The sequence below is a fragment of the Pan paniscus genome, chromosome 9, assembly GCF_029289425.2.
Source record: "Pan paniscus chromosome 9, NHGRI_mPanPan1-v2.0_pri, whole genome shotgun sequence".
NCBI classification, from domain to species: domain Eukaryota; kingdom Metazoa; phylum Chordata; class Mammalia; order Primates; family Hominidae; genus Pan; species Pan paniscus.
Window position 1 is genome coordinate 2,859,834 of NC_073258.2, and position 27,420 is coordinate 2,887,253.

Consider the following 27,420-nt stretch of genomic DNA (forward strand, 5'->3'; position numbering starts at 1 on the left):
ACAGGCCACAGCAGCACCTGTGAGTCCCTGGCCTTCTTCCCGGGGTCTGGCAGGTGCTGCTCAGGTGTGGGCTGATCTGCCAGTGTGGGGAGTGGGGGTGGCTGTGCCCCAGGGTCAAGGGTCATACCCTGTCGCCCACAGGACAAGTTGGATGGCTTTGTTCCCGCACACTTTCTTGGCTGGTACCTGAAGGTACGGCGGCACCTCTTCCCAGCCTCCCCGCCCCGGTTCTGAGGCCTGCCGTGGGCTCTGGACCGTTTCTGTCCATGGAGTTGAGCTCTTGCTCTGAGTGTGGTGGGAGGGTGTCGCACTGCAGCCACCCAGAGGTTCGAGAAGCCGTGGGGCTCCCGGACCTCCCAGAAGCCCTGATCCTGGCCGGGTCCCCACTCCGTCCTCAGGGTCGGGGCGGTGGAAAGAGGCAGCAGGGCAGGAAGTCCCGCCCCTGCCTGGGCTTGGGCACTGCTCCATCCCACTTCTGAGGGACCCTGTGCTACCTATGGGGCTAAGAGCAGTGCCTGCTTGACCCTACAGCCCACCCTGGCAGAGTTTGGTGTCAGGCCCCGGGCACGGGGATGCTGCCTTGTTTGCTGACGTCGTACATCGAGGCTGCTGGAGGGGCAGCCACCCACCCCATGCTCACCCTGAGACCTCACTGGGGGCCCTGCCAGTGCTGTCGACTCCAAGAATGCTGCCAGCCGGGGTGGGGGCTGCATGCACCCGTGGGCAGGGCCGGGTGTGGCCTGCATCCCATACTCTGGCTGACTCTGGCGCCCGCAGACCCTGATGATCCGAGACTGGTGGATGTGCATGATCATCAGCGTGATGTTCGAGTTCCTGGAGTACAGCCTGGAGCACCAGCTGCCCAACTTCAGCGAGTGCTGGTGGGATCACGTAGGTGCCAGCACAGCCCCCGGGGCAGTCGGTGCAGGCTGAGGGGCATTCTCGGACCCTCTCCCCCTGTGCCCAGCGTGGCCCCCGGACCCCCCCTCAGTCCCCCCGGGGCAGTGGGTGCAGGCTGAGGGGCATTCTCGGTTCCCCTGTGCTCTTCCGGGGTCCTCCTCGGGGGGCTCGTTACCCCTCACCCCTGCAACGAGTGCTGGCCCCTCCCTGCAGTGGATCATGGACGTGCTCGTCTGCAACGGGCTGGGCATCTACTGCGGCATGAAGACCCTTGAGTGGCTGTCCCTGAAGACATACAAGTGGCAGGGCCTCTGGAACATTCCGACCTACAAGTACGTCGTGGGGGCTGCGAGGGCAGGGCCGGGTGGGGGTTACCTGGAGGCAGCCTCAGCGTCCGTGCTCCAGCAGACCCCGAGCACCAGGCCCATCCAGTGTGCGGCTCAGGAGGGGTGACCGTGGGGCTTTGCCTCCTGGAACCTCCCCTCTGACCTGGTGTCACTCAAGCCCGGCCGCCCCTCACAGTGGCCATGGCGTCTGACCCACTCACCTCCCTCCTCAATCCCTGGCCGGCCTGGCGCAGGGGCTCTGGGATCATTCCGTGCTTCTCCCTCCCTTGGTTGCTTTGGTTATGAAATAGTTGCAGGTACTTTGTCATTATGACTTTGGAATTTAAAAAATAAACAAAAGTCTAAGGAAAGGCCTGGGGGACGGGGGTCTCCCCTCCTGCCTGTGGGTGCCCCAGCTCTGCCTGGCTCTGCAGATGTGGCCAGCTCATGGCACCGTGGAGCGCCCTCTGAGGCGCTGCAGCCACTGCTCAAGCTGGAAGAGACTGAACAGCAGAGGGCCGTGGAGAAGCAGGGCTTGTAGCTGGGTGGCCAGACCTTGGAGAGCGGCCGGGCAGCAGCTGGGTAACCAGGAACAGAGTCTGTGGCCCGATGGCACAGGGCGGGGCGGGGTGACCGAGAGCAGAGCTCGTCCGATGGCACAGGGCGGGGCGGGGTGACCGAGAGCAGAGCTCGTCCGATGGCACAGGGCGGGGCGGGGTGACCGAGAGCAGAGCTCGTCCGATGGCACAGGGCGGGGCGGGGTGACCGAGAGCAGAGCTCGTCCGATGGCACAGGGCGGGGCGGGGTGACCGAGAGCAGAGCTCGTCCGATGGCACAGGGCGGGGCGGGGTGACCGAGAGCAGAGCTCGTCCGATGGCACAGGGCGGGGCGGGGTGACCGAGAGCAGAGCTCGTCCGATGGCACAGGGCGGGGCTGGGTGACCAGGAGCAGAGCTCGTCCGATGGCACAGGGCAGGGTTCGGGCGGCTGCCTTCCTCAGGCTGCCGGCTCTGTGGTTCCCAGGGGCAAGATGAAGAGGATCGCCTTCCAGTTCACGCCGTACAGCTGGGTTCGCTTCGAGTGGAAGCCGGCCTCCAGCCTGCGTCGCTGGCTGGCCGTGTGCGGCATCATCCTGGTGGTAAGGCCGGGCTGCCTCGCGACGGCGCGGCGGGCTGGGGGCCAGAGCTGGTGCTCACCCTCTCCTCCCCTAGTTCCTGTTGGCAGAACTGAACACGTTCTACCTGAAGTTTGTGCTGTGGATGCCCCCGGAGCACTACCTGGTCCTCCTGCGGCTCGTCTTCTTCGTGAACGTGGGTGGCGTGGCCATGCGCGAGATCTATGACTTCATGGATGACCCGTGAGGGCTGCGGCAAGCCGGGTGGAGACACCCCCGGGGGGCAGGGGCCGGAGGGCTGGGGAGCAGAGCCTGGGAGGCCGGGGCCTGGGCGAGGCCGCCTGGAGGACCCTGCGGGGCCCGGGACGCTGAAGCCCCTGCTGCCCCTGCAGGAAGCCCCACAAGAAGCTGGGCCCGCAGGCCTGGCTGGTGGCAGCCATCACGGCCACGGAGCTGCTCATCGTGGTGAAGTACGACCCCCACACGCTCACCCTGTCCCTGCCCTTCTACATCTCCCAGTGCTGGACCCTCGGCTCCGTCCTGGTGCTCACCTGGACCGTCTGGCGCTTCTTCCTGCGGTGAGTCGGGGCAGGGCACGTATGTTCCGAAGGAGGGCTGCTGTCCGGGTCTCTTGGCACAGGCACTGTGCGAGTTTGGTGTCGTTGGTGTCTCACTGTCCCTGCTTCAACCCTCTGGCCGCCTCTGCGGGAGGCGCCTTTCCTGACCCAGCCCTCGGGGCCTTCGCTCTGCACTGACAGATCCAGGCTCCTCAGGGCTCCAGTCTGCCACGGCTGCCGTCCCAGGGCCAGGGTACCCGGCCCCCACCCAGTCCATCCCAGACCTCCACAGGGACTAGGTGCCAGCTGTCCATGGGGCCTGCAGTGGGGCTGGTGTGGGGGCAGGTGGTGACGCTGCATCCCGCTCCCCAGGGACATCACATTGAGGTACAAGGAGACCCGGTGGCAGAAGTGGCAGAACAAGGATGACCAGGGCAGCACCGTCGGCAACGGGGACCAGCACCCACCGGGGCTGGACGAAGACCTGCTGGGGCCTGGGGTGGCCGAGGGCGAGGGGGCACCAACTCCAAACTGACCTGGGCCGTGGCTGCCTCGTGAGCCTCCCAGAGCCCAGGCCTCCGTGGCCTCCTCCCGTGTGAGTCCCACCAGGAGCCACGTGCCTGGCCTCGCCCTCAAGGTTTTTTGCTTTTCTCCTGTGCACCTGGCAAGGCTGAAGGCGAGGGGTGGAGGAGGCCCCAGCACAGCCTCATCTCCATGTGTACATGTGTGTACGTGTGTATGCACGTGTGTACACGTGTGTACGTGTGTATGCACATGTGTACACATGCGTGGCCGCCTGTGGTGTGCACATGTGCTCTGGGCTCCGAGGCTTCTCCAGAGCCGGGAGCTGGCTGGCGTGGCAAGGGCATGCTCTGGGGCAGTGTGTCCCTCAGGAACCAGGGTCCTCCCTCCCCTTTCTGCCTGGTCAGCCCCGTGGCCTCTGGCCCACCAAGCTCCCTGTCACCCAGCCATGGTGTGGTCCAGGCAGGGACATCTCGGTACCCTTTCTGCACTCCGTGGGCCCTGGGTGCGCTGAGCCCTGGAGGCGTCTACACTGGCTCCGCATCCACTTCCCCCGCAGCTCGTGTGGGCGCTCGTCCACAAACACTCCATGGCTGAGAGGCAGCGGATCCAGGCGGCGATGCTGAGCCACCTCCTCCGAGCCTTCCTTTCAAACAGACCACCCCGGAGGACACGTGGATGATGGGGTCAGAGATCATCCCTCAAGGGGATGCTGGAGAGCTGCCCCTCAAGGGGGCCTGGAACCCGGGTGCTGGGGTCATGCTGCCTCCGTGGCTCCGAGGTGAGGGTTATCTTCACGAGCAAAGAGAACCAATAAAGTGACAATGAACGTCTGAGGCTTCCAGCCCTCCCCCCAGCTCCCCGTGTCCTGCTTTGGGGTCCAGTGCAGCCCTCCAGCCTGCCCTCATGCCCAGTGCCCACTTGGGGAAAACCACACAGAGGACAGGAGGCACTCAGCCTCTGCACCAGAGCAAAGACTTGGCGCCTGCCCCGCCCCACCCCCCAGAGAGAGCAGGTGCCAGATGCAGCCCCTCTCCCATTCTCCAGGAGGGTCCAGGTGGCACCCACCCTCTGCTGCGCTTGTCCGGGGGCTGGCGGCCACTGGGCAGTGGACACAGGATTCCTGGGGTGCTGTGTTTGTCCCAGGCTGGCAGACACTGGGCAGTGGACACAGGATTCCTGGGGTGCTGTGTTTGTCCCAGGCTGGCAGACACTGGGCAGTGGACACAGGATTCCTGGGGTGCTGTGTTTGTCCCAGGCTGGCAGACACTGGGCAGTGGACACAGGATTCCTGGGGTGCTGTGTTTGTCCCAGGCTGGCGGCCACTGGGCAGTGGACACAGGATTCCTGGGGTGCTGTGTTTGTCCCAGGCTGGCAGACACTGGGCAGTGGACACAGGATTCCTGGGGTGCTGTGTTTGTCCCAGGCTGGCAGACACTGGGCAGTGGACACAGGATTCCTGGGGTGCTGTGTTTGTCCCAGGCTGGCAGACACTGGGCAGTGGACACAGGATTCCTGGGGAGGGGCAGCCGCCTTCTCGGGCCACTATTTTTATGTTTGTTTTTTCTTTCCTTCCTTTTTGTGGAGAACGGGGTCTCGCTATATTGCCCAAGCAGATCTCGAACTCCTGGGTTCAAGTGATCCTCCCGCCTCTGCCTCCCTGAGAGCTGGGATTACAGGCGTGAGCCACTATTTTTTTGAGATGGAGTCTCACTCTGTCAGCCAGGCTGGAGTGCAGTGGCGCGATCTTGGCTCACTGCAACCTCTGCCTCCTAGGTTCAAGTAATTCTGCCTCAGCCTCCCAAGTAGCTGGGATTACAGGCGCATGCCACCATGCCCGGCTAATTTTAGTATTTTTAGTACAGATGGGGTTTCACCATGTTGGCCAGGCTGGTCTTGAACTCCCAACCTCAGGTGATCCACCCGCCTTGGCCTCCCGAAGTGCTGGGATTACAGGCGTGAGCCACCGCGCCCAGCCAGGCCACTATTTCTAAAACTTTACCATGAAAATTTTCAAACACAAATGGAGAGAAAAGGGGTTCCCTGAGCCCTGTTCCTAGCTGGAGGGGGTAGTAAGGGGTGTTGATGGCTGATTGGACACAGCCTGGGGGGACTCCGGGAGCCATTTGCACCCACACCCCCTGGTCTGCCTCGGGGCCCCAGGCGTCAAAAAGCTTTACTTTTAGTATTTTTCCTTGACTACTTTTGGGGAAAATTTCAACCCCTCTAAGTCAAGGGCTGTAATGTGGGGCACACACAAGAGCAGCCTCCGGGGCTCAGCAGGAAGACGTCCTGTGTGGCCACTGCGCCCAGCAGTCCTCTTTCCAATCACGGCCACTCACAGCTTTGGCCTCCGTGGCCCTGCACGGATGGGTTCTTCCAGCTGCCCTGCCCTGCGTGCTGCAGGACACATGGGGCCTTAGCATTCTGCTCTTTGCAGGTGGCAGCTTTGATCGCTCAGGAGGAACTGCCACCTGATCTCCCCACTGCAGGGGCCCCCACTCCCCACCTCACACGCTGCGGGTCCTGTCCATCCCCGCTGATGCTCTGAGCCAGGTGGTGGCAGGTGGGGGTGGCGCCCCGCTCACGGTCACCGTCTGCTCTTCCCGAGGGGGGCGAGGCAGGGCTTGTGATGAAAGTCCTGTGTTCCGGCGCCTGTGTCCCAAAGGCGGCCCCTGGGAGCCCTTCCAGCAGCAACTCAACCCCAGACAGCGCCCAGGGGCTCTGGTTCCTCACGCGCTGAGATGCTCCGGACTCACCTTGGGCATCTCTCGCCCCAGGCCTGGCGTCACCCATTTCCCCAAGGAGCTCTGTTCCCCACTGGGGGTCATAGTTAAGAAACTAAGATCCTGGGTCACTTTTACTTATTTATTTTTGAGATGGAGTCTCACTCTGTCGCCCTGGTTGGAGTACACTGGCGTGACCTCAGCTCACTGCAACCTCCACCTCCCAGGTTCAAGCAATTCTCATGCCTCAGCCTCCCGAGTACCTGGGATTACAGGCATGCGCCACCATACCCAGCTAATTTTTGTATTTTTAGTATAGATGCGTTTTCACCGTGTTGGCCAGGCTGCTCTCCAACTCCTGACCTCAAGTGATCCAGCCACCTCAGCTTCCCAAAGTGCTGGGATTACAGGCATGAGCCACCGCGCCCAGCCCCTGGGTCACTTTAAAGGGCTTTATAGCCAGGAGCAATGGCTCACACCTGTAATACCCGCACTTTGGGAGGCCAGGACCAAACACCAGCCTCGGCAACATGGCAAGACCCTGTCCCTACAAAAAGTACAAAAATTAGCCAGGTGTGGTGGTGCCTGTAGTCCTGGCTACCTGGGAGGCTGAGGTGGGAGCAGGTGTGGTGGTGCACGCCTGTAGTCCTGGCTACCTGGGAGGCTGAGGTGGGAGCAGGTGTGGTGGTGCACGCCTGTAGTCCTGGCTACCTGGGAGGCTGAGGTGGGAGCAGGTGTGGTGGTGCATGCCTGTAGTCCTGGCTACCTGGGAGGCTGAGGTGGGAGCAGGTGTGGTGGTGGTGCCTGTAGTCCTGGCTACCTGGGAGGCTGAGGTGGGAGCAGGTGTGGTGGTGCATGCCTGTAGTCCTGGCTACCTGGGAGGCTGAGGTGGGAGCAGGTGTGGTGGTGGTGCCTGTAGTCCTGGCTACCTGGGAGGCTGAGGTGGGAGCAGGTGTGGTGGTGCATGCCTGTAGTCCTGGCTACCTGGGAGGCTGAGGTGGGAGCAGGTGTGGTGGTGGTGCCTGTAGTCCTGGCTACCTGGGAGGCTGAGGTGGGAGCAGGTGTGGTGGTGGTGCCTGTAGTCCTGGCTACCTGGGAGGCTGAGGTGGGAGCAGGTGTGGTGGTGGTGCCTATAGTCCTGGCTACCTGGGAGGCTGAGGTGGGAGCAGGTGTGGTGGTGCATGCCTGTAGTCCTGGCTACCTGGGAGGCTGAGGTGGGAGGCTGAGGTGGGAGCAGGTGTGGTGGTGGTGCCTGTAGTCCTGGCTACCTGGGAGGCTGAGGTGGGAGCAGGTGTGGTGGTGGTGCCTGTAGTCCTGGCTACCTGGGAGGCTGAGGTGGGAGCAGGTGTGGTGGTGGTGCCTGTAGTCCTGGCTACCTGGGAGGCTGAGGTGGGAGCAGGTGTGGTGGTGCATGCCTGTAGTCCTGGCTACCTGGGAGGCTGAGGTGGGAGGCTGAGGTGGGAGCAGGTGTGGTGGTGGTGCCTGTAGTCCTGGCTACCTGGGAGGCTGAGGTGGGAGCAGGTGTGGTGGTGGTGCCTGTAGTCCTGGCTACCTGGGAGGCTGAGGTGGGAGCAGGTGTGGTGGTGGTGCCTGTAGTCCTGGCTACCTGGGAGGCTGAGGTGGGAGCAGGTGTGGTGGTGCATGCCTGTAGTCCTGGCTACCTGGGAGGCTGAGGTGGGAGGCTGAGGTGGGAGCAGGTGTGGTGGTGGTGCCTATAGTCCTGGCTACCTGGGAGGCTGAGGTGGGAGCAGGTGTGGTGGTGGTGCCTGTAGTCCTGGCTACCTGGGAGGCTGAGGTGGGAGCAGGTGTGGTGGTGGTGCCTGTAGTCCTGGCTACCTGGGAGGCTGAGGTGGGAGCAGGTGTGGTGGTGCATGCCTGTAGTCCTGGCTACCTGGGAGGCTGAGGTGGGAGCAGGTGTGGTGGTGGTGCCTGTAGTCCTGGCTACCTGGGAGGCTGAGGTGGGAGCAGGTGTGGTGGTGGTGCCTGTAGTCCTGGCTACCTGGGAGGCTGAGGTGGGAGCAGGTGTGGTGGTGCATGCCTGTAGTCCTGGCTACCTGGGAGGCTGAGGTGGGAGCAGGTGTGGTGGTGGTGCCTGTAGTCCTGGCTACCTGGGAGGCTGAGGTGGGAGCAGGTGTGGTGGTGCATGCCTGTAGTCCTGGCTACCTGGGAGGCTGAGGTGGGAGGCTGAGGTGGGAGCAGGTGTGGTGGTGGTGCCTGTAGTCCTGGCTACCTGGGAGGCTGAGGTGGGAGCAGGTGTGGTGGTGGTGCCTGTAGTCCTGGCTACCTGGGAGGCTGAGGTGGGAGCAGGTGTGGTGGTGGTGCCTGTAGTCCTGGCTACCTGGGAGGCTGAGGTGGGAGCAGGTGTGGTGGTGCATGCCTGTAGTCCTGGCTACCTGGGAGGCTGAGGTGGGAGGCTGAGGTGGGAGCAGGTGTGGTGGTGGTGCCTGTAGTCCTGGCTACCTGGGTGGCTGAGGTGGGAGCAGGTGTGGTGGTGGTGCCTGTAGTCCTGGCTACCTGGGAGGCTGAGGTGGGAGCAGGTGTGGTGGTGGTGCCTGTAGTCCTGGCTACCTGGGAGGCTGAGGTGGGAGCAGGTGTGGTGGTGCATGCCTGTAGTCCTGGCTACCTGGGAGGCTGAGGTGGGAGGCTGAGGTGGGAGCAGGTGTGGTGGTGGTGCCTGTAGTCCTGGCTACCTGGGAGGCTGAGGTGGGAGCAGGTGTGGTGGTGCATGCCTGTAGTCCTGGCTACCTGGGAGGCTGAGGTGGGAGCAGGTGTGGTGGTGGTGCCTGTAGTCCTGGCTACCTGGGAGGCTGAGGTGGGAGCAGGTGTGGTGGTGCATGCCTGTAGTCCTGGCTACCTGGGAGGCTGAGGTGGGAGGCTGAGGTGGGAGCAGGTGTGGTGGTGGTGCCTGTAGTCCTGGCTACCTGGGAGGCTGAGGTGGGAGCAGGTGTGGTGGTGGTGCCTGTAGTCCTGGCTACCTGGGAGGCTGAGGTGGGAGCAGGTGTGGTGGTGGTGCCTGTAGTCCTGGCTACCTGGGAGGCTGAGGTGGGAGCAGGTGTGGTGGTGCATGCCTGTAGTCCTGGCTACCTGGGAGGCTGAGGTGGGAGCAGGTGTGGTGGTGGTGCCTGTAGTCCTGGCTACCTGGGAGGCTGAGGTGGGAGCAGGTGTGGTGGTGCATGCCTGTAGTCCTGGCTACCTGGGAGGCTGAGGTGGGAGCAGGTGTGGTGGTGCACGCCTGTAGTCCTGGCTACCTGGGAGGCTGAGGTGGGAGCAGGTGTGGTGGTGGTGCCTGTAGTCCTGGCTACCTGGGAGGCTGAGGTGGGAGCAGGTGTGGTGGTGCACGCCTGTAGTCCTGGCTACCTGGGAGGCTGAGGTGGGAGGCTGAGGTGGGAGCAGGTGTGGTGGTGGTGCCTGTAGTCCTGGCTACCTGGGAGGCTGAGGTGGGAGCAGGTGTGGTGGTGCACGCCTGTAGTCCTGGCTACCTGGGAGGCTGAGGTGGGAGCAGGTGTGGTGGTGCATGCCTGTAGTCCTGGCTACCTGGGAGGCTGAGGTGGGAGCAGGTGTGGTGGTGGTGCCTGTAGTCCTGGCTACCTGGGAGGCTGAGGTGGGAGCAGGTGTGGTGGTGCATGCCTGTAGTCCTGGCTACCTGGGAGGCTGAGGTGGGAGCAGGTGTGGTGGTGGTGCCTGTAGTCCTGGCTACCTGGGAGGCTGAGGTGGGAGCAGGTGTGGTGGTGCATGCCTGTAGTCCTGGCTACCTGGGAGGCTGAGGTGGGAGCAGGTGTGGTGGTGGTGCCTGTAGTCCTGGCTACCTGGGAGGCTGAGGTGGGAGCAGGTGTGGTGGTGCATGCCTGTAGTCCTGGCTACCTGGGAGGCTGAGGTGGGAGCAGGTGTGGTGGTGCATGCCTGTAGTCCTGGCTACCTGGGAGGCTGAGGTGGGAGCAGGTGTGGTGGTGCATGCCTGTAGTCCTGGCTACCTGGGAGGCTGAGGTGGGAGGCTGAGGTGGGAGCAGGTGTGGTGGTGGTGCCTGTAGTCCTGGCTACCTGGGAGGCTGAGGTGGGAGCAGGTGTGGTGGTGGTGCCTGTAGTCCTGGCTACCTGGGAGGCTGAGGTGGGAGCAGGTGTGGTGGTGGTGCCTGTAGTCCTGGCTACCTGGGAGGCTGAGGTGGGAGCAGGTGTGGTGGTGCATGCCTGTAGTCCTGGCTACCTGGGAGGCTGAGGTGGGAGGCTGAGGTGGGAGCAGGTGTGGTGGTGGTGCCTGTAGTCCTGGCTACCTGGGAGGCTGAGGTGGGAGCAGGTGTGGTGGTGGTGCCTGTAGTCCTGGCTACCTGGGAGGCTGAGGTGGGAGCAGGTGTGGTGGTGGTGCCTATAGTCCTGGCTACCTGGGAGGCTGAGGTGGGAGCAGGTGTGGTGGTGGTGCCTGTAGTCCTGGCTACCTGGGAGGCTGAGGTGGGAGCAGGTGTGGTGGTGCATGCCTGTAGTCCTGGCTACCTGGGAGGCTGAGGTGGGAGGCTGAGGTGGGAGCAGGTGTGGTGGTGGTGCCTATAGTCCTGGCTACCTGGGAGGCTGAGGTGGGAGCAGGTGTGGTGGTGGTGCCTGTAGTCCTGGCTACCTGGGAGGCTGAGGTGGGAGCAGGTGTGGTGGTGGTGCCTGTAGTCCTGGCTACCTGGGAGGCTGAGGTGGGAGCAGGTGTGGTGGTGCATGCCTGTAGTCCTGGCTACCTGGGAGGCTGAGGTGGGAGCAGGTGTGGTGGTGGTGCCTGTAGTCCTGGCTACCTGGGAGGCTGAGGTGGGAGCAGGTGTGGTGGTGGTGCCTGTAGTCCTGGCTACCTGGGAGGCTGAGGTGGGAGCAGGTGTGGTGGTGCATGCCTGTAGTCCTGGCTACCTGGGAGGCTGAGGTGGGAGGCTGAGGTGGGAGCAGGTGTGGTGGTGGTGCCTGTAGTCCTGGCTACCTGGGAGGCTGAGGTGGGAGCAGGTGTGGTGGTGGTGCCTGTAGTCCTGGCTACCTGGGAGGCTGAGGTGGGAGCAGGTGTGGTGGTGGTGCCTGTAGTCCTGGCTACCTGGGAGGCTGAGGTGGGAGCAGGTGTGGTGGTGCATGCCTGTAGTCCTGGCTACCTGGGAGGCTGAGGTGGGAGCAGGTGTGGTGGTGGTGCCTGTAGTCCTGGCTACCTGGGAGGCTGAGGTGGGAGCAGGTGTGGTGGTGCATGCCTGTAGTCCTGGCTACCTGGGAGGCTGAGGTGGGAGCAGGTGTGGTGGTGCACGCCTGTAGTCCTGGCTACCTGGGAGGCTGAGGTGGGAGCAGGTGTGGTGGTGGTGCCTGTAGTCCTGGCTACCTGGGAGGCTGAGGTGGGAGCAGGTGTGGTGGTGCACGCCTGTAGTCCTGGCTACCTGGGAGGCTGAGGTGGGAGGCTGAGGTGGGAGCAGGTGTGGTGGTGGTGCCTGTAGTCCTGGCTACCTGGGAGGCTGAGGTGGGAGCAGGTGTGGTGGTGCATGCCTGTAGTCCTGGCTACCTGGGAGGCTGAGGTGGGAGCAGGTGTGGTGGTGCATGCCTGTAGTCCTGGCTACCTGGGAGGCTGAGGTGGGAGCAGGTGTGGTGGTGCATGCCTGTAGTCCTGGCTACCTGGGAGGCTGAGGTGGGAGCAGGTGTGGTGGTGCATGCCTGTAGTCCTGGCTACCTGGGAGGCTGAGGTGGGAGCAGGTGTGGTGGTGCATGCCTGTAGTCCTGGCTACCTGGGAGGCTGAGGTGGGAGCAGGTGTGGTGGTGGTGCCTGTAGTCCTGGCTACCTGGGAGGCTGAGGTGGGAGCAGGTGTGGTGGTGGTGCCTGTAGTCCTGGCTACCTGGGAGGCTGAGGTGGGAGCAGGTGTGGTGGTGCATGCCTGTAGTCCTGGCTACCTGGGAGGCTGAGGTGGGAGCAGGTGTGGTGGTGGTGCCTGTAGTCCTGGCTACCTGGGAGGCTGAGGTGGGAGCAGGTGTGGTGGTGCATGCCTGTAGTCCTGGCTACCTGGGAGGCTGAGGTGGGAGGCTGAGGTGGGAGCAGGTGTGGTGGTGCATGCCTGTAGTCCTGGCTACCTGGGAGGCTGAGGTGGGAGCAGGTGTGGTGGTGGTGCCTGTAGTCCTGGCTACCTGGGAGGCTGAGGTGGGAGCAGGTGTGGTGGTGCATGCCTGTAGTCCTGGCTACCTGGGAGGCTGAGGTGGGAGGCTGAGGTGGGAGCAGGTGTGGTGGTGCATGCCTGTAGTCCTGGCTACCTGGGAGGCTGAGGTGGGAGCAGGTGTGGTGGTGGTGCCTGTAGTCCTGGCTACCTGGGAGGCTGAGGTGGGAGCAGGTGTGGTGGTGGTGCCTGTAGTCCTGGCTACCTGGGAGGCTGAGGTGGGAGCAGGTGTGGTGGTGCATGCCTGTAGTCCTGGCTACCTGGGAGGCTGAGGTGGGAGCAGGTGTGGTGGTGCATGCCTGTAGTCCTGGCTACCTGGGAGGCTGAGGTGGGAGCAGGTGTGGTGGTGCATGCCTGTAGTCCTGGCTACCTGGGAGGCTGAGGTGGGAGCAGGTGTGGTGGTGCATGCCTGTAGTCCTGGCTACCTGGGAGGCTGAGGTGGGAGCAGGTGTGGTGGTGGTGCCTGTAGTCCTGGCTACCTGGGAGGCTGAGGTGGGAGCAGGTGTGGTGGTGCATGCCTGTAGTCCTGGCTACCTGGGAGGCTGAGGTGGGAGCAGGTGTGGTGGTGCCTGTAGTCCTGGCTACCTGGGAGGCTGAGGTGGGAGCAGGTGTGGTGGTGCCTGTAGTCCTGGCTACCTGGGAGGCTGAGGTGGGAGCAGGTGTGGTGGTGCATGCCTGTAGTCCTGGCTACCTGGGAGGCTGAGGTGGGAGCAGGTGTGGTGGTGGTGCGTGTAGTCCTGGCTACCTGGGAGGCTGAGGTGGGAGCAGGTGTGGTGGTGGTGCCTGTAGTCCTGGCTACCTGGGAGGCTGAGGTGGGAGCAGGTGTGGTGGTGGTGCCTGTAGTCCTGGCTACCTGGGAGGCTGAGGTGGGAGCAGGTGTGGTGGTGCATGCCTGTAGTCCTGGCTACCTGGGAGGCTGAGGTGGGAGCAGGTGTGGTGGTGCCTGTAGTCCTGGCTACCTGGGAGGCTGAGGTGGGAGCAGGTGTGGTGGTGCCTGTAGTCCTGGCTACCTGGGAGGCTGAGGTGGGAGCAGGTGTGGTGGTGGTGCCTGTAGTCCTGGCTACCTGGGAGGCTGAGGTGGGAGCAGGTGTGGTGGTGGTGCCTGTAGTCCTGGCTACCTGGGAGGCTGAGGTGGGAGCAGGTGTGGTGGTGGTGCCTGTAGTCCTGGCTACCTGGGAGGCTGAGGTGGGAGCAGGTGTGGTGGTGGTGCCTGTAGTCCTGGCTACCTGGGAGGCTGAGGTGGGAGCAGGTGTGGTGGTGCATGCCTGTAGTCCTGGCTACCTGGGAGGCTGAGGTGGGAGGCTGAGGTGGGAGGATGGTTTGAGTCCCAGCGGTCCAGGCTGTAGTGAGCCAAGATTGCACCACTGCACTACAGCCTGGGCAAGAGAGACCCCGTCCAAAAGAGGGGGGTTGCCAGGCAGCTTCTCTGCAATGAACTTGTAGTTGCTGACTCAGCGTCGGACCTTTGAAAGCTGGTGAGCGTCCCCCTCTTGGCTTGGCAGGGCAGGGCACCCCGGGCTGGCCCACCTTGGTCAGCTGTCCACCCGTGGGCAAGATGGGCTGCCCCATCATCCCACACAGAGCTGGGGCGAGCACTGGGCTCCGGGCAGGAACCCGGGCCGGGCTGCGCTGCGCTGGGCTGGGCTTGGGGGCAGTCAGGGCAGTGCTGGGGGCTCCTGAGGCTCCGGGGTAGAAGCTGCAGGAGCAGCTGGGCCTGCAGGCAGCTCCCAGCAGGCGTCACCCTGCACGGGCAACAGAGCCAAGGGGCATCCCTCCACCCCGGGCAGGGCCTGCCCTGTGCTCCCCAGTGTGGGTGGGTGCAGCTCAGGGGACCCAGCTGAGCACAGCCAGGGCCTTGGGCTGCTTCCCTGGTGCGGGTCCCTTTGGCAGGGAGAGAAGCCAAGTGGGGTGGTGTCGTCTCCAATGCCAGCGCCTCACAGGGACCCCAGGAAGGACAAGAGCCCCTCCTGCCAAGAAAGTGCTTTAATGATTATAAAGTGTCCAAAATATACTGGCAGAAATAAGCGGATCTGAGCGTTTCTCTTCAAACCTAGGATATGCAGGGTGAGAGCATGGCAGGGGCTGGTGGGCCCCAGGGTTGCCTCGAGGCCGGTCGTCCAGGGAGAGCAGCGGCAGGAAGAGCCTCAGGAGATGACCCTCAGGGATGGCTTGTCCTTCTCCAGGGCCTGCAGCCGGTCCTCCATCTCCTCAGACCAGTAAATGTCGTACAGGCTGCACACAGGCCAGAAGGGAGGCATGGGCCCGTGTCCTCCCCCACCCCCGCCTTCCTCCCTGGGCAGCCCTGGCCGCACCACCCGCCCAGCACGTGCACATACACCAGCTGCTCCAGGAGGCAGCCCGGCTGCCGGACGCTCTCCACCAGCTGCAGGATGCCCGCGTCCCCCAGGCAGTTGTTGCTGAGGTCCAGCTCACGCAGGCTGTGGTTGGCCAACAGGGTCGCGGCGAGGCTGCTGCAGCTGCTGTCACTCACATCGCAGTCGGCCAACCTGGGTGAAGCAGGGCGGGGGTCAGGGTGCCGGGCGTGCCTGGCACCGCGCTGACCGGCAGAGCAGGCCTGGGCCTGGGGGGCGCGACGGACACCTGTGCTCGGCAACTCAGGACCCTCAGGTGGGGCCTTCCCCAAGGCTCACCGTCCCTGTGGCCCTGGGCAGGTTCCCCACCACGGACAAGGAAGGCACAGACAAGCGAGGCACAAGCAGCCTCACTCGCCTGAGACCTTCTGCAGGGAGGAGAAAGGACAGGAGAGAGATGTCGTCCACCCAGAGAGCCACACCCACCCCCTTGTCACCTCGACACCGTCTGGCTGCGTGGGCTTCAAAGGAGAAGCCAGCCAGAGACTGAGGAGCAGCTGTGGGGAAACAAGGGTATGGAGGGCACCAAGACAGGAACAGAGTGGACAACAGACTTTAGGCTCCAGAGAGAGACAAAAGAACGGGTCAGACAAAAGAGGGTGGAAAAGAGAAGACCCAACACCCACTTCCCGGGGTGGAGCCGCCACAGGCCGGACAGCAGGGCCAAGGAGTTGCACTGGACCTCTCCAAGGTGGGGGCCAGGGAAGCTGCAGGACCCCCACCCTGTGAGTGGCTCAGGGGGAACAAGTCTGCAGTGACCAGGACCCAAGGTTCTTCTCCACACCTGGAACACCCACAAGGTCCTGGCAGCCAGGATGGTGTCCCCTGGCAGGGAACTGAAAATCCCCCATCAGGAGGAAGCCCTCGAGAAACGCAGCCATGACTCGGCCTGCAGGGCTCACTGTCCAGGGCTCCCGGGCCTCACTCTGCACCTGGTGCCCAGCCCAGGATGACCAGCCACCCACGGAAAGCCCCTGGCGAGAGGCACACGGGAAACAGCAAACAAAAGACAAAACACTGAGGGTGGAAATTCAGTAGACTGGCTGGTAAATGAGAACATCTCCCAAAAATAAAACAAAACATCGAAAAGAAAGAAAATTTGGAGAACATAATTAGAGGGTCACTCCACAAGACATCAGGACAGGCTCATGGGCACACCAAAAAAGAAACATAAGAAAGGAGAGAGAAAAAAATCACCAAAGGCATATTTTCTTAGTAGAACCAAGTATCCAGCACAAAGAACCAAGACCCACATCAAGGCCAAGCACATGGAACCCCAAACACAGTGAACAAAGAGAGCTTGAAAAGCTGCCAACGAGAAAAAGCAGATCGTGCACACAAGGTCACAGTGGCTCACGCCTGTAATCGCCGCACTTTGGGAGGCTGAGGCAGGCTCATCACTTGAGGTCAAGAGTTCAAGACCAGCCTGCCCAACATGGTGAAACCCCATCTCTACTAAAAATACAAAAATTAGGCTAGGCGTGGTGGCTCACGCCTGTAATCCCAGCAATTTAGGAGGCCGAGGCAGGCGGATCACGAGGTCAGGATATCAAGACCATACTGGCTAACACGGTGAAACCCCATCTCTACTAAAAGTACAAAAAATTAGCCTGGCGTGGTGACGGGCGCCTGTAGTCCCAGCTACTCGGGAGGTTGAGACAGGAGAATGGCATGAACTTGGGAGGCGGAGCTTGCAGTAAGCCAAGATTGCGCCACTGCACTCCAGCCTGGGCGACAGAGCAAGACTCTCTCAAAAAAACAAACAAAATAAAATTAGCCAGGCATAATGGTGCATGCTGTACCCGGCTAAATGATCCAAGGGCAGAACAGGGGCACAAGACCCCAAAAATTACCTTCTGCAAAACCTTTTCTTAGAAAGCTGCAAAAGAACGTGCTTTAACAAAGAAAACAAATCTGGAAAGACATCCTGACCCAGGCGGGGTTCCCGCACGGGAGGAAGGTGGGCGGGGCTTCCAGGAAGATGGACCACAGGGTGGCCAGGTAGGCTGGAGCTCTGTGAAGCTCTCAGGCTTCATGAAACATGACCTCTGACTTTCAAAGTTAAAATGAGAACTAAGCCAGAGTGGTGCCGCCAGCCCGCCTTTCCCAGCACATGAACATGCACCCTCCCTCTCGCCCATGTGCTCACACTCACATGGACACTCGTGCTCACTCTCGCCCATGTGCTCACACTCACAAGTGCTCACTCTCGCCCATGTGCTCACACACGGACACTCATGCTCACTCTCACCCATGTGCTCACACTCACTCGTGCTCACTCTCACCCATGTGCTCACACTAACACGGACACTCATGCTCTCTCACCCATGTGCTCACACACGGACACTCGTGCTCATTCTCATGTGCTCACACACGGACACTCGTGCTCACACAGATACTCATGCACTCTCGCCCGTGTGTGCACACACGGGCATATGATCTCCCAAATGTGCATACTCGTGTCCCTCACACACTCACCAGAGCACCCGCAGCACAGAGCCAGGCTGGCCCAGGCCCTGGCAGAGCTCCTGCACGCCCGCATCCTCCAGCCTGTTGTTGCTTATCTGTAGCTCCAGGAGAAACTTATTCTGGGCCAGCACTGAGCTGAAGTGGGAGCAGCAGGCGGCTGTGAAGCTGCAGGACTTCACCCTGTGGACACAGACAGGACTGACGCCTGGCAGGGGCCCAGGCTGGCCCACAGCTGCAACTGGCCCTTCCCCTGAAGGCCCCACGTGGACCTAAGCAAAAACATCTGACAGCCTCCCAGCAAGTGGGCACCTACACCTGGTCCTTGGCCCCAAGCACTGTTCCCATCAAACCACAGGCTGCTCCCTGGCCTATGCATTCTGAAGGTCGGAGCTGAGCCCAGCAGCTTCCCTGGAGTCGCTCACTCCTCCCCTGGTCTCCTCGGTCACCCTGGCCCTCTCTTGGGTGACAGGGCCCTGCCCCAACAGCCACACTCACCACAGCGACTCCAGCTGGCAGCCAGGTTCCAGCAGGGTCTCACACAGCAGTCGGGCACCCTCATCCCCCAGCTCGTTGCCGGCCAGGCTGAGCTCCTTCAGGCTCTCCTTGGCCCTGAGGACACGGCACAGATCCCCGCAGCCCTTGGCAGTGATGCCACACTCCCAGATCCTGCAGGACATGGACCACCACAGACTTTCCTCAGCACCGTCTCATGGCCTGAGATGAGCCCAGGGGCGGGGGAGAGCTCTGAGGACGGCCCGCCGCCCCTGACCCTCCGGGAAGGAGGCCTCACGGAGATGACTCACCACAGGGTCCTGAGCCTGGAGCTGGGGTGGAGCAGCCCTGGGCACAGCTCCGCCATGCCCACATCACCCAGCTTGTTGCTGCCCAGGGCCAGCTCCCGCAGCGAGGCCTTGGAGGCCACAATGCCGCACAGGTCCCGGCAGTTGTCTGACGTCACACCGCAGCTCTCCAGCCTGGGGACACGGGTCGCACGTGAGGCAGCACAGGACCCCCCCAGCCCACACCCCGCACTCCCCCAAGGCCCAGTGCCTACTTGAGCGCCTCCAGCTGGCAGGGGGAGTCCTTCAGGCCCTGGCACAGCACACGGACGCCAGCCTCATTGATGTCGTTGTTGCTAACCGTGAGCTCCTTGAAGTCCGGCTTGGCCCTGAGCACGGAGGCCAGGGGCTTGCAGCTGGCAGCCGAGAGGTTGCAATACTCCAGCCTGGGGGATGGCCGAGTTCAGCACCACACAGGAATGTGCACCAGCCAAGGGTGTGATGCCAGGGAGCACGGGGGTGTGCTGGTGTCTCATCTCCCCCTCAGCCTTCTCCTGCCTGGGCATCAGGTGTCAGTGCTGAGGGACCCCCACAGACTCATCCAGAGGCCCGGGCCTCTGTGGACACCGGCATTCCTTCTGGAAACCCCTCACCCCCTCCCGGACCTCAGACTTTGGGGCCCAACCAGGCCCGGGAGAAAGAAACCAGCCTCTGGAGGGCAGGGCCACCTGCACGTCCCAGGCTGTGGTCAACTCACAACGGCCGGGTCCCCCACACACACTGAGGCGGTGAGTGGAACCTGACTCACGGCCAGGCATCTGTTCCCACCGTCAGGTCCTGGGGCAGCTGTGCCTTGCAAAGGACAACTGGATGGGGAGGGAGGGTGATGACAGATCCCCCCAGCCCCAGCATCATGGGGAGAGGAGAGCACCACAAGGCCCCTGTGACCTGAGTCCCCTCCTCACGGCTCCTGGCAGGCGATGTTCTATGTAGGGGGCTGGCTGGGGGACAGGCAGCGGCCAGCATGGGCCCTGGGGCAGGACACAAACTCACTGCAGCTTTTCCAGGCGGCACTGGGGGTCCAGGAGTCCTTCGCAGAGCAGCTGCAGGCCCGCATCCCCCAAGAGGTTGTCGCTGAGGTGCAGCTCCTGCAGGGTGGGCAGGGTGCGTAGTGTGCTGGACAGGACCCCGCAGCCGGCCCCCGTCAGGCAGCAGTTCTGGAGGCTGGAGCATACCTGGCTGTCAGCAGGGCTCCCCTGAGCCAAGCTGCCACGCCCTTCGCCTGCCAGAGCCCAGAGCCCGGAGCAGCACTCTTCAGGCGGCAGGTCTATACCTGCTCCTTCCCTGGATGGGGGTCTGGGGTCTGCGGTCTCCAGGCCGAGTGAAGGAGGGCACGCATGTGGCTCGACCCAGGGAAACCTTGTCTGCAGACACACCTTTCAGTGGGGGTCCTGTGGTGATGCTGGAAGGCTAGGGATGGCGGGCAGGGCCAGATCTTGGGTGCGGGGGCTGGGATAAGGCAGGAAGGGCCCTGTCCCCCCCGCTGTGAGACCGCCAGGCCTGTGTGCCTCTGGCTGATGTTGGAAATGTCTGCTGCCACTGCCTGCCCACCTGCAGCTGCCCACGCGCCCCTGGCGGCTCTGTCCCCTGCTGCCGGGCTACCAAAGCAGACCGCACCAGGCCAGAGGCAGTGCCAGGCCCCGCCTCACCTCAGCTTCTGGATCTTGCAGGAGGGGCTCTGCAGGCCCTGGAGCACGCAATGCACGCCGACATCGCCCAGCTCGTTGCTGCGCAGGTTAAGCTCTGCCAGTGCAGGGTTGACTTGAAGTGCAGAGCTGATGTCCTTGCACCGTGCTTCCGTGAGGCCACAGTCGTCCAGCCTGCGAGCAGACCCCAGGGTCATGTGAACCACGCAGACAGCACTGGCCTCAGCCTCCACCACCACCCCACGTGCAGGTTACAACCTATCAGTGGGCCCAGAAGACAGCAAGGCAAGTCACACAGGACATTTCAGAAATGAAACAAAAAGGAGGAACTGTTCCATGAAAGTTTTGTTTAAGATGCTCGCACGTGGCCAGGCGCGTGGCTCACACCTGTAATCCCAGCACTTTGGGAGGCCGAGGCAGGCAGATCACCTGAGGTCGGGAGTTCAAGACCAACCTGACCAACATGGAGAAACCCCGTCTTTACTAAAAATACAAAAGTAGCCGGGCGTGGTGGCGCATGCCCGTAATCCCAGCTACTCGGGAGGCTGAGGCAGGAGGATCGCTTGAGCCCAGGAGGTTGAGGCCGCATAAGCCATGAGGGAGCCACTCCAGCCTGGGTGACAGAGCAATGCCCTGTCTCTAAAAATAAAAAGAATTTAAAGTATCTCTCGAAGGCACTGATCAGTCACAGGAGGAAAGGCAGTGGCGTCACAGTGGAGAGGGTGGCAGACGGCGCCTGTGACAGGACGCTCCTGGCAGGCCCCACGGCATCTCCCTGCATTCCTGCCAAAACTGTAGGACTTCAACCACAAGAAACCACCAGACAAGCCCCAACAGAGGACGTCCTGCAGGATCCTGGCCAGACCCTCAGACCACCAAGAACCCAGAGAGACGAGGGGACAGTCACAGACGGGAGAGGGCTAAGGAGACAGAGGGCTGAGGGCCACGCAATCCTGGACCAGTGAGGAAGACGAAAAGGGCAGGGCGGAAAAGCAGACTCTGCCTGGAGGTGCTGGGCCAGAGCTAGCGTCCGCAGGTACACAGGACCACCTCACCAGGGAGCCCCGTCCGGTCCTCGTAACTCCTCCGCAAACCTGACACTGCTTGAAATCACCAGGTAAAAAGAGAAAAGATGCGGCCCACCCAGGCACTCGTGTCCTGCTTGTGAAGCTGCTGGGTTTGTGAGGCCCTCGAGGGCCGAGGACTCCCAGCCCCCAGCTTGGCAGGGACAAGCAGCGCCCCATGGAGGCTCACGGAGGGGACCCAAGCTGTGTCCTGCCCTCGTGTCTCCAAGGGAGGGAGAGGAGCTGAGACACCGGAGCCAGAGACCCACTGGCCAGTGCCCGCCCACCTCGGCCCGCCCACCTCACCCCATGCTGCATGAGCCTGGAATGGGTTTTGCATTCCTAAATTGTCAAAAAGAAACACAAGAATCACATCTCATGCACGTGGTAGCTGCACGGAATTCATACTTCATGTCCACAAACAAGGCGTTCGAGAGCAATGCACCCTTCAGAGGGAGCCGCCACCCGCCAGCCTGCCCCGCCAGCACCCCAAGGCCACCCCGAGAGCAAGCGTACCTGACCACTTGGCACTGCTGGAGCAGAGGGAGGAGCTCGGCCCATCTAGCGTCGCTCAGCTCCTCACACTGGATGTCCAGGCTCTGGATGTCCAGGCTCATGGTGGAGGTGAAGAGTGGCCTGGGTGGGAGGCAGAGGGAAGGACGTCTTGGCCGAATCCCCTCACGGTTTCACAGGCCGGAGATTCTGCAAACAGGACCCACAGGGCTGATGTTTCAGGAGGAGCCGCAGCCTCTCCCTGGGCAAACACTTCCTCTTCAGCACCCTCCCCACCTTTGTCTCTGGAGCAGACATCAGGGGTGGGGCAGGGGGCAGGGACCAGCACCCACCCCCAGAAAGGCCACCATGGGCAGCAGAGCTTGGGTAATGCAGATGCCAGCCCATCTCCTGGCTATCACCACCCAGCCTCTGTGGGCACCTCCTCCTGCCCCACAGAGGGCGGGACAGCAGCAGCCCAGGAAGCCCCTGCCTCTCATTTGCCTGGGCAAGGACAGGGTAGGGTGGGGTGGTCTGTGAGCCTGGAGGCCCCAGCAGGGGAGCAAGGGGGTCTGTGCGCTTGACCTGTGTCTCACCCTCAGGACAGGCAGACTGTGCGGGCCAGGCAGGCTGCCCACAAAGCCAGAGACCTCCCAGGATGCCAGGATCCTGGACCCGGCCACAGTGTCCGAAGCAAGACAGAGCAGGGGGGCGGCCACTTGGGGTGTCAGCTTCCATGGCCCCCTTCTGGGGTTGGGGACTCTGCACCAGGCTACAGCACATCCCCTGCCCCACGGCACACTAGCCCAGAGGCTGGGCTACCAGGCAAGCTGGGTGGGTCAGCCTGGGATGGGCACAGCTGCTACACCCTGAAGCCTCCCCAGGCACAGGCCCTGAATATGGAAGGAGGTTCCTGAGGCCCTGAGAGCACAGCTCAGGTACCCGCCAGGGGCCTGGGGAAAGTGGTCAGGCAGAGACAGCCACCCCAAACCTTGGTTGGTGGATACATTCCCTGAGCACCTGCCAAGCACTGGCCTGGGGACTACAGCAGGGCAGGAACCTGGAGAGGAGGCTTGGATGGCTAGAAAGGCTCCCTGGAAGCAGCAGCACTGATGCCACAATGGGGGGAGGGGTGGGGGGGGTGGGGAGAGGGCTCTCATCCAGAAGCCCCAGAAAGCTAGCAGGATCCACTTGGGGAAATGATGCAACCCCAGCTGCCCTTCAGAAAGACGGCCAACAGGACCGCTTGAGAGGCTCCTGGTGCCCTGACACCCCCAGCTTCCTGAGTCTGTGTGCCTGGCACTCCTCTCCCCGGGGCTGCTTCAGAGGCGGCTGGTCCACTCTGGATGAGTGGAGGCAAGAGGCCCCTGGTACCAACTGGGAGGAAAGAGGCAAGGTTGGGCTCGGGTCCACACGCCTGGGCGCCCGGCCTGCAAGGACAGTGGCAAAGGGTGGTGACATCCCACGGCCCCACATGGAGGAACTGAATCCAACCGACCCGAAGCACGTGAGCAAAACCGACCAGGGTGTGGTCACCCAAATTCTGACTCCAGAATCTAGTCATCAGGAGGCACTGTGGGCGGGAGGGCGGGTGGAAGGAGAGCCTCAGGCGGCTGCCCAGGGTGCACACGCTCCCCAAATCTAGCCTGACACTCCTGTGTCCTCTGCAGCCAGATGAAAGGTGGCCCCAGGGTGTCCTCCTCCTGGGAAAGCTTGGTGGGAGCTCAGGGTGGCCAGTGCTCCCGTGACCATCTGGAACTAGCGCTGCGGGAGTAGCCCCGTCCCTACCCCTCAGGCTTGGCCAGACCCTGTTGTATCCCAGAAAGGCCCTTCTGAATCTCTGTGGGTCACGGATCCCACTGAGGACCCCATGAAAATGCGGGAGTAAACGCCCTTCTCTGTGACTGGAGAAGTCCCTGGCTCCCTACACAGCCAAAGCTAAAAGCACATTCAGGAACCCACTACCACCAGCCGGCAGCCTGCTTTGGTTGAGGCAGGGATCTGAACAGAGGCCCTAACGGTCCCTTATCCGGAGACCAGACTTTCTCAACCTTACGGAGGGAGGTCTCCGCAGCACCCAAGGCCTGGGCCCCACCCTGGGGAGCCACATGGGAGGGGCCGTCTGGAGGCCAATTCAGGTCCTTATGTTCCGACGTGACGGGGGCGCGGGGCCACCCTCTAGGGAGACACGGGCCACGCTCAGGCGACGCGCAAAAGTTCCCGGTCCCTGGGGACCCGCGCCCGCGTCGAGTCCCTCGAACCTGCTAGTTCTGGACACCCTGCTGCAGATTAAAGGGCTGGGAGGGAACCTCACAAAAACACGAAGGGGGTTTCCCCTGCCTCTCTGCCCCCGCCCGCGCCCGCTCGGCCCGGGACGCTCACCCGACGCCGCCGCCGCAGACCCAAGGCCAGAGCCGCTCCGCGTTCCTTCCGCCCAGGCGGGGGCGGGCGGAGCCTCCAGGCCGGGGCTGGCGGGGAGTCCACCCTGGGGGCCGCGCCCGCTAGTCGTCGCCCACTCGACCCTCTGGGCTCAGCCCCCGGGCCTCGTCCCAGCTACCACCCCAGCTTTCCCACTCCCCCCTGGGTCGGGGGTGAAGCCTGACGTCCGCATCCCGTTTCCCACTCTGGCCCCAACCAGCCTTTCCACCGTACAGCCGCCTTCCCCCAGACCATCCCTCCAGCTCTGGCAGCCCCCACCACCCTCGAGGGACCGGCCCCTGCCTCCTCCCACAAGCAGGCCGGATTCCAGGAATTGCCCAAACAATAAAATAAAGCAAACCTGAGACACCCCTTTTTGCTACCAGACTGGAGAAGGTGGAACAGGTTGACGATGATTTGTTGTGGCTGAGGCGAAAGGGGCGAGGCTGTGAGGACGGGTTTTGGAGCGCCGCTCGGCCGTCCTGAAAACTTTGGACACACCCTCCGTTTCTATCAGTCAAGAGTTCTTCATGCCTGAGCTCGGGAAGCATGTTCAAAATCTTTTTTTTTTGTTTGGTCCCGCCTTTCTGGACCAAACCAATGGATATCTTAAATGTATTTCATTAATGCCTCATGTCTCTCTAAAACATGTAAAACCAAACTGCCCCAACCACCTTGGGCACATGTTCCCAGGATCCCCTGAGGGCTGTGTCACCGGCCGAGGTCACTCATATTCGGTTCAGAATAAATCCCTTCAAATATTTTACATTTTAACTATTCTTATCGACAGTACATTTTTTAAAATAAGAATGGCCCTGAAAGATGTCCACCTCCTAATCTCCAAACCTGTGGTGTTACCTTACGTGGCAAAAGGGACTTTGCAAATATTAAGAATATTAAGATGTGAAGGCTACCCTGGGGTGTCTGGGCGGCCGGCATATAATCAGGAGAGTTCTTATGCAGAGACAGTAGGTTTTGAAGATGGAAGAAGGTGGCCTCTAGAAGTTGGAAGAGGAAAAGAAGCAGATTCTCCTTGGGAAACTCCAGAAGGAACTACCCTTGCCAACACCTTGATTTTAACCTCCTAAAACTCACTTCGGGCTTCTGAGCTCCAGGCCTATAAAACAGCCTGTGACAAATTCGTTATAGCAGGGATGAGAAAATAGCTCACTGCAGCCTCCTCTTCCAGGGCTCAAGTGCTCCTCCTCCCTCAGCGTCCCAAGTAGCTGGGACTACAAGCGTTCACTACCGCAACTGGCTAATTTTTTCTATCTTTTGTAGAGACGGGGGTCTCACTATTTTGGCCAAACTCAATATGTTGGTCGCAAACTCCTGGGCTCAAGAGATCCGCCCGCCTCGGCCTCCCAAAGTGCTGGGATTACAGGCTGCACCAGCGCACCCAGCCTAATGTAACTTTTTTTTTTTTTTTTTTTTTTTTTTTTTTTTTTGAGACGGAGTTTCGCTCTTGTCAGCCGGCTGGAGTGCAGTGGCACGATCTCGGCTCACTGCAACCTCCGCCTCCTGAGTTCAAGCCATTCTCCTACCTCAACCTCCCAAGTAGCTGGGATTATAGGCGCCTGCCACCACGCCCGGCTAATTTTGTATTTTTAGTAGAGACGGGTTTTCACCATGTTGGCCAGGCTGTTCTCGAACTCCTGACCTCAGGTGATCCGCCCGCCTCTGACTGCCCGGCCCAGTGTAACTGTTAACGGCAACATCGTGTGCAGTCTCCGGCTTGCATTCGGTTTAGTCGGCCAATCGCTAAGACGACACTTGAGACCGTTTTCAGATCTTTAGGCTTTCCACCATCCTAGAAGGGGGCCTGCCTGGTTCTAAGGCCCTTCTGAAACACTGCCAAACTGTCCTCGGGAAACGGTGCAGAAGTCTTCTGGTTTCCCCCAAGGCGCGTGGGCACCTTGGCTAGAACCTCGCCCAGTAACACGACGTGCCTGGGGCCCCTTCGTCATTTCCGCCAACCCCGGTGACAACCCTGACACCGGCCCCTAAGTGCCGTTCCAGTTATGTTGCTCTCCTCCCCGCAGCCCCAGGCGGCAGCTTCGCGGCCAGGCGTCCGGTCCCCCGGTGGTCCCGGAGCGAGGCTCCGCAATGGAGGGCGGAGGACCCTCCCTCCCCGACCTCGCACGACCAAGACCGCCCACCTTTCCCCCAACGCCCGGCTGTGGGAGCCGTTCGAGTCTTCTCCGCCAGGACGCTCCTTCCCGGGAGGCCGCTTCTTTGGGGGAATAAGGTCAAGGATTACGGGATTTGGGGAAGCAAGCTCGGCTGGGCCAGGATTGCTTGCGTAGCTCGCTGGAATCTAAGGCACTAGAGGGCTTGACGGCCACGCGAGGACGAACCACGCAGGCGCAGCCCCGCCCCCCCGGGCAAGGACTTCCGGCAAGCCCCAAAGGGGAGCGTGCACCGCGATGACGTCCTCAAGGCGCGCCACGTCCGCCCGGCGGCGCAGCTGCCCAGCGCAACCTCCGCCCCGCCTCGATAGCCCCGGACCCCTGCCCCGCCCGACCCCGCCCCGCCACGGGAGCGCGCCACTCGCCCGCGCAGCAACGGCCTCAATAGCGCCAGGCCCGCGTCTACAAGAAGCCCGACCAAGGCCGGCGTGGGCGAGGCCTGGCTACACGCTGACGCACCGCTGGAGCTACTGACCTCGGGACGACTGGCGGACGGTCGCGGGCCTGGAGACCCAGAGCGAGACGGCCTACTTCGTTCTCGAGCCAGCAGAACGGGTTGAACGTGTCGACAACCCCACTCGCCAGAGTCAGCGGCGCGGGCGTGTTCGAGCCGGCTCGTGGGCGTGGTCAGGTGCGTGGGCGGGGACTACTGGGCGGGGCTCGGCGCGGGGGCGGGGCCTGGCGGGAGTAGTCTCGGGGTCGGGGCGGGGCCCGGCGGGCGGGGCTCGGCTAAGCACAGTCTTGGCGCAGGGGCGGGGCCTGGTGGGGCGTGGCTCGGTGAGGGGGGGTCTCGCTTGGGGGCGTGGTCTCCCCAGTAGGCGGGGCTTGGTGCCGGGGGCGGGGTCTGGCGGGCGCGGGCGCGTGTGCGTGTTGTGGGCCTCGCGCTGGCACGCACGTCTCAGCAATTCCTCAGAATCCTCGGAGGAAGAGGCCGGGGCCCGGTGCGGCAGCGCCTTGGGGGCGGAATCGCAGGCGCGGGTCGGGCCTTGCTGGGGCGCGGGGCGCGGCCCCCGGAGAAAGCGGCCGCCTCGGGACAGGAGGGACCCGGGAGAAACCCCCCTGGGGCGGCTCCGCATGTCGGGGTCGCGACTCTAGGCGACCTTGGTAGAGGGGCTCGTTTGCGCCGAGCTCGCGACCCCCGAGGGAGCCACGGCCCCGTGAACCACTCTGCCCGTCCTGGCCACTGGCTGCCGCCTTTGTTTCGTGGGACCCCAGCCCGCAAGGCCTGCGGAGCCGCGGCCTCGTCCCGAGTGTTCTGAGCGCGGTCCGAGCTGCTCCCGCGTCCACTCTGCTGCCGACACCCGAGCGTCGCCTGGAGCCCTGGCACTGAGGGGCGCAGGCCGAGTTCCAGACCAGCCTGGGAAACGCAAAGCGACCCCACCTCCACAAAAGTGGGTTTTCTTTAAGTTTTTGACTAGTCCGCAATTCACAGAACTGACATTTTGGCAGATGAAGATTGCAAGTAAGGAAACTAACGGTACCTCAGATTTGTTCTTTAGCAATTTGCTAAACCTCTCCTCTGACTGCCTTTATTAGGTATTTGTTTTCGAGACAGGGTCTCACTCCACTGCTTAGGCTGTACTGCAGTGGCGCGATCCCAGCTCGCTGCAGCCTCCACCTCCCGGACTCCAGTGATCCTCCCGC

At 62.4% G+C, this 27,420-nt stretch overlaps 3 protein-coding genes across 15 annotated transcripts in view; 2 read left to right on the plus strand and 1 right to left on the minus strand.

Annotated features, from left to right (window-relative positions):
• Positions 1 to 4,274, plus strand: part of PTDSS2 (phosphatidylserine synthase 2) — a 45,925-nt gene extending 41,651 nt beyond the window's left edge. For 3 of the 7 annotated variants that reach the window (XM_008977706.6, XM_003805998.7, XM_055093889.2), the window contains 7 exons: positions 142 to 192; positions 778 to 891; positions 1,114 to 1,232; positions 2,249 to 2,363; positions 2,437 to 2,582; positions 2,732 to 2,917; positions 3,269 to 4,274. In XM_008977706.6, the coding sequence (XP_008975954.2) occupies positions 142 to 192; positions 778 to 891; positions 1,114 to 1,232; positions 2,249 to 2,363; positions 2,437 to 2,582; positions 2,732 to 2,917; positions 3,269 to 3,431 (894 nt within the window). In that variant the 3' untranslated portion in view covers positions 3,432 to 4,274. The remainder of the gene's footprint in view (positions 1 to 141; positions 193 to 777; positions 892 to 1,113; positions 1,233 to 2,248; positions 2,364 to 2,436; positions 2,583 to 2,731; positions 2,918 to 3,268) is intronic. The other 4 variants (XR_612780.6, XR_003029149.4, XM_034931815.3 and 1 more) reach the window with 2 other exon arrangements.
• A 9,981-nt stretch (positions 4,275 to 14,255) lies between these two features.
• RNH1 (ribonuclease/angiogenin inhibitor 1) lies at positions 14,256 to 26,387 on the minus strand. Of its 6 annotated transcripts, none has more exons than XM_063607998.1 (11): positions 25,747 to 25,993; positions 23,949 to 24,121; positions 21,194 to 21,313; positions 19,617 to 19,787; positions 18,961 to 19,131; positions 18,183 to 18,353; positions 17,932 to 18,102; positions 17,624 to 17,794; positions 17,138 to 17,308; positions 14,624 to 14,794; positions 14,256 to 14,519 (listed from the first exon to the last, which is right to left on the minus strand). In XM_063607998.1, exons 3-11 carry the CDS (start codon positions 21,292 to 21,294, stop codon positions 14,432 to 14,434), a joined length of 1,386 nt encoding a protein of 461 aa, XP_063464068.1. In that variant the 5' UTR covers positions 21,295 to 21,313; positions 23,949 to 24,121; positions 25,747 to 25,993; the 3' UTR covers positions 14,256 to 14,431. The 6 variants fall into 6 exon arrangements, with proteins under 6 accessions (XP_063464068.1, XP_054949879.2, XP_003806047.4 ...); XM_055093904.2 differs by having other exon boundaries at positions 23,949 to 24,013; positions 25,747 to 25,935; XM_003805999.5 differs by lacking the exons at positions 23,949 to 24,121; positions 25,747 to 25,993 and adding an exon at positions 26,252 to 26,387.
• The window catches only part of LRRC56 (leucine rich repeat containing 56), a 45,984-nt gene continuing 44,835 nt past the window's right edge, over positions 26,272 to 27,420 (plus strand). For both annotated transcript variants that reach the window (XM_063607995.1, XM_034931819.3), the window contains exon 1: positions 26,272 to 26,407. The gene's annotated coding sequence lies outside the window, so the exon portion shown is untranslated. The remainder of the gene's footprint in view (positions 26,408 to 27,420) is intronic.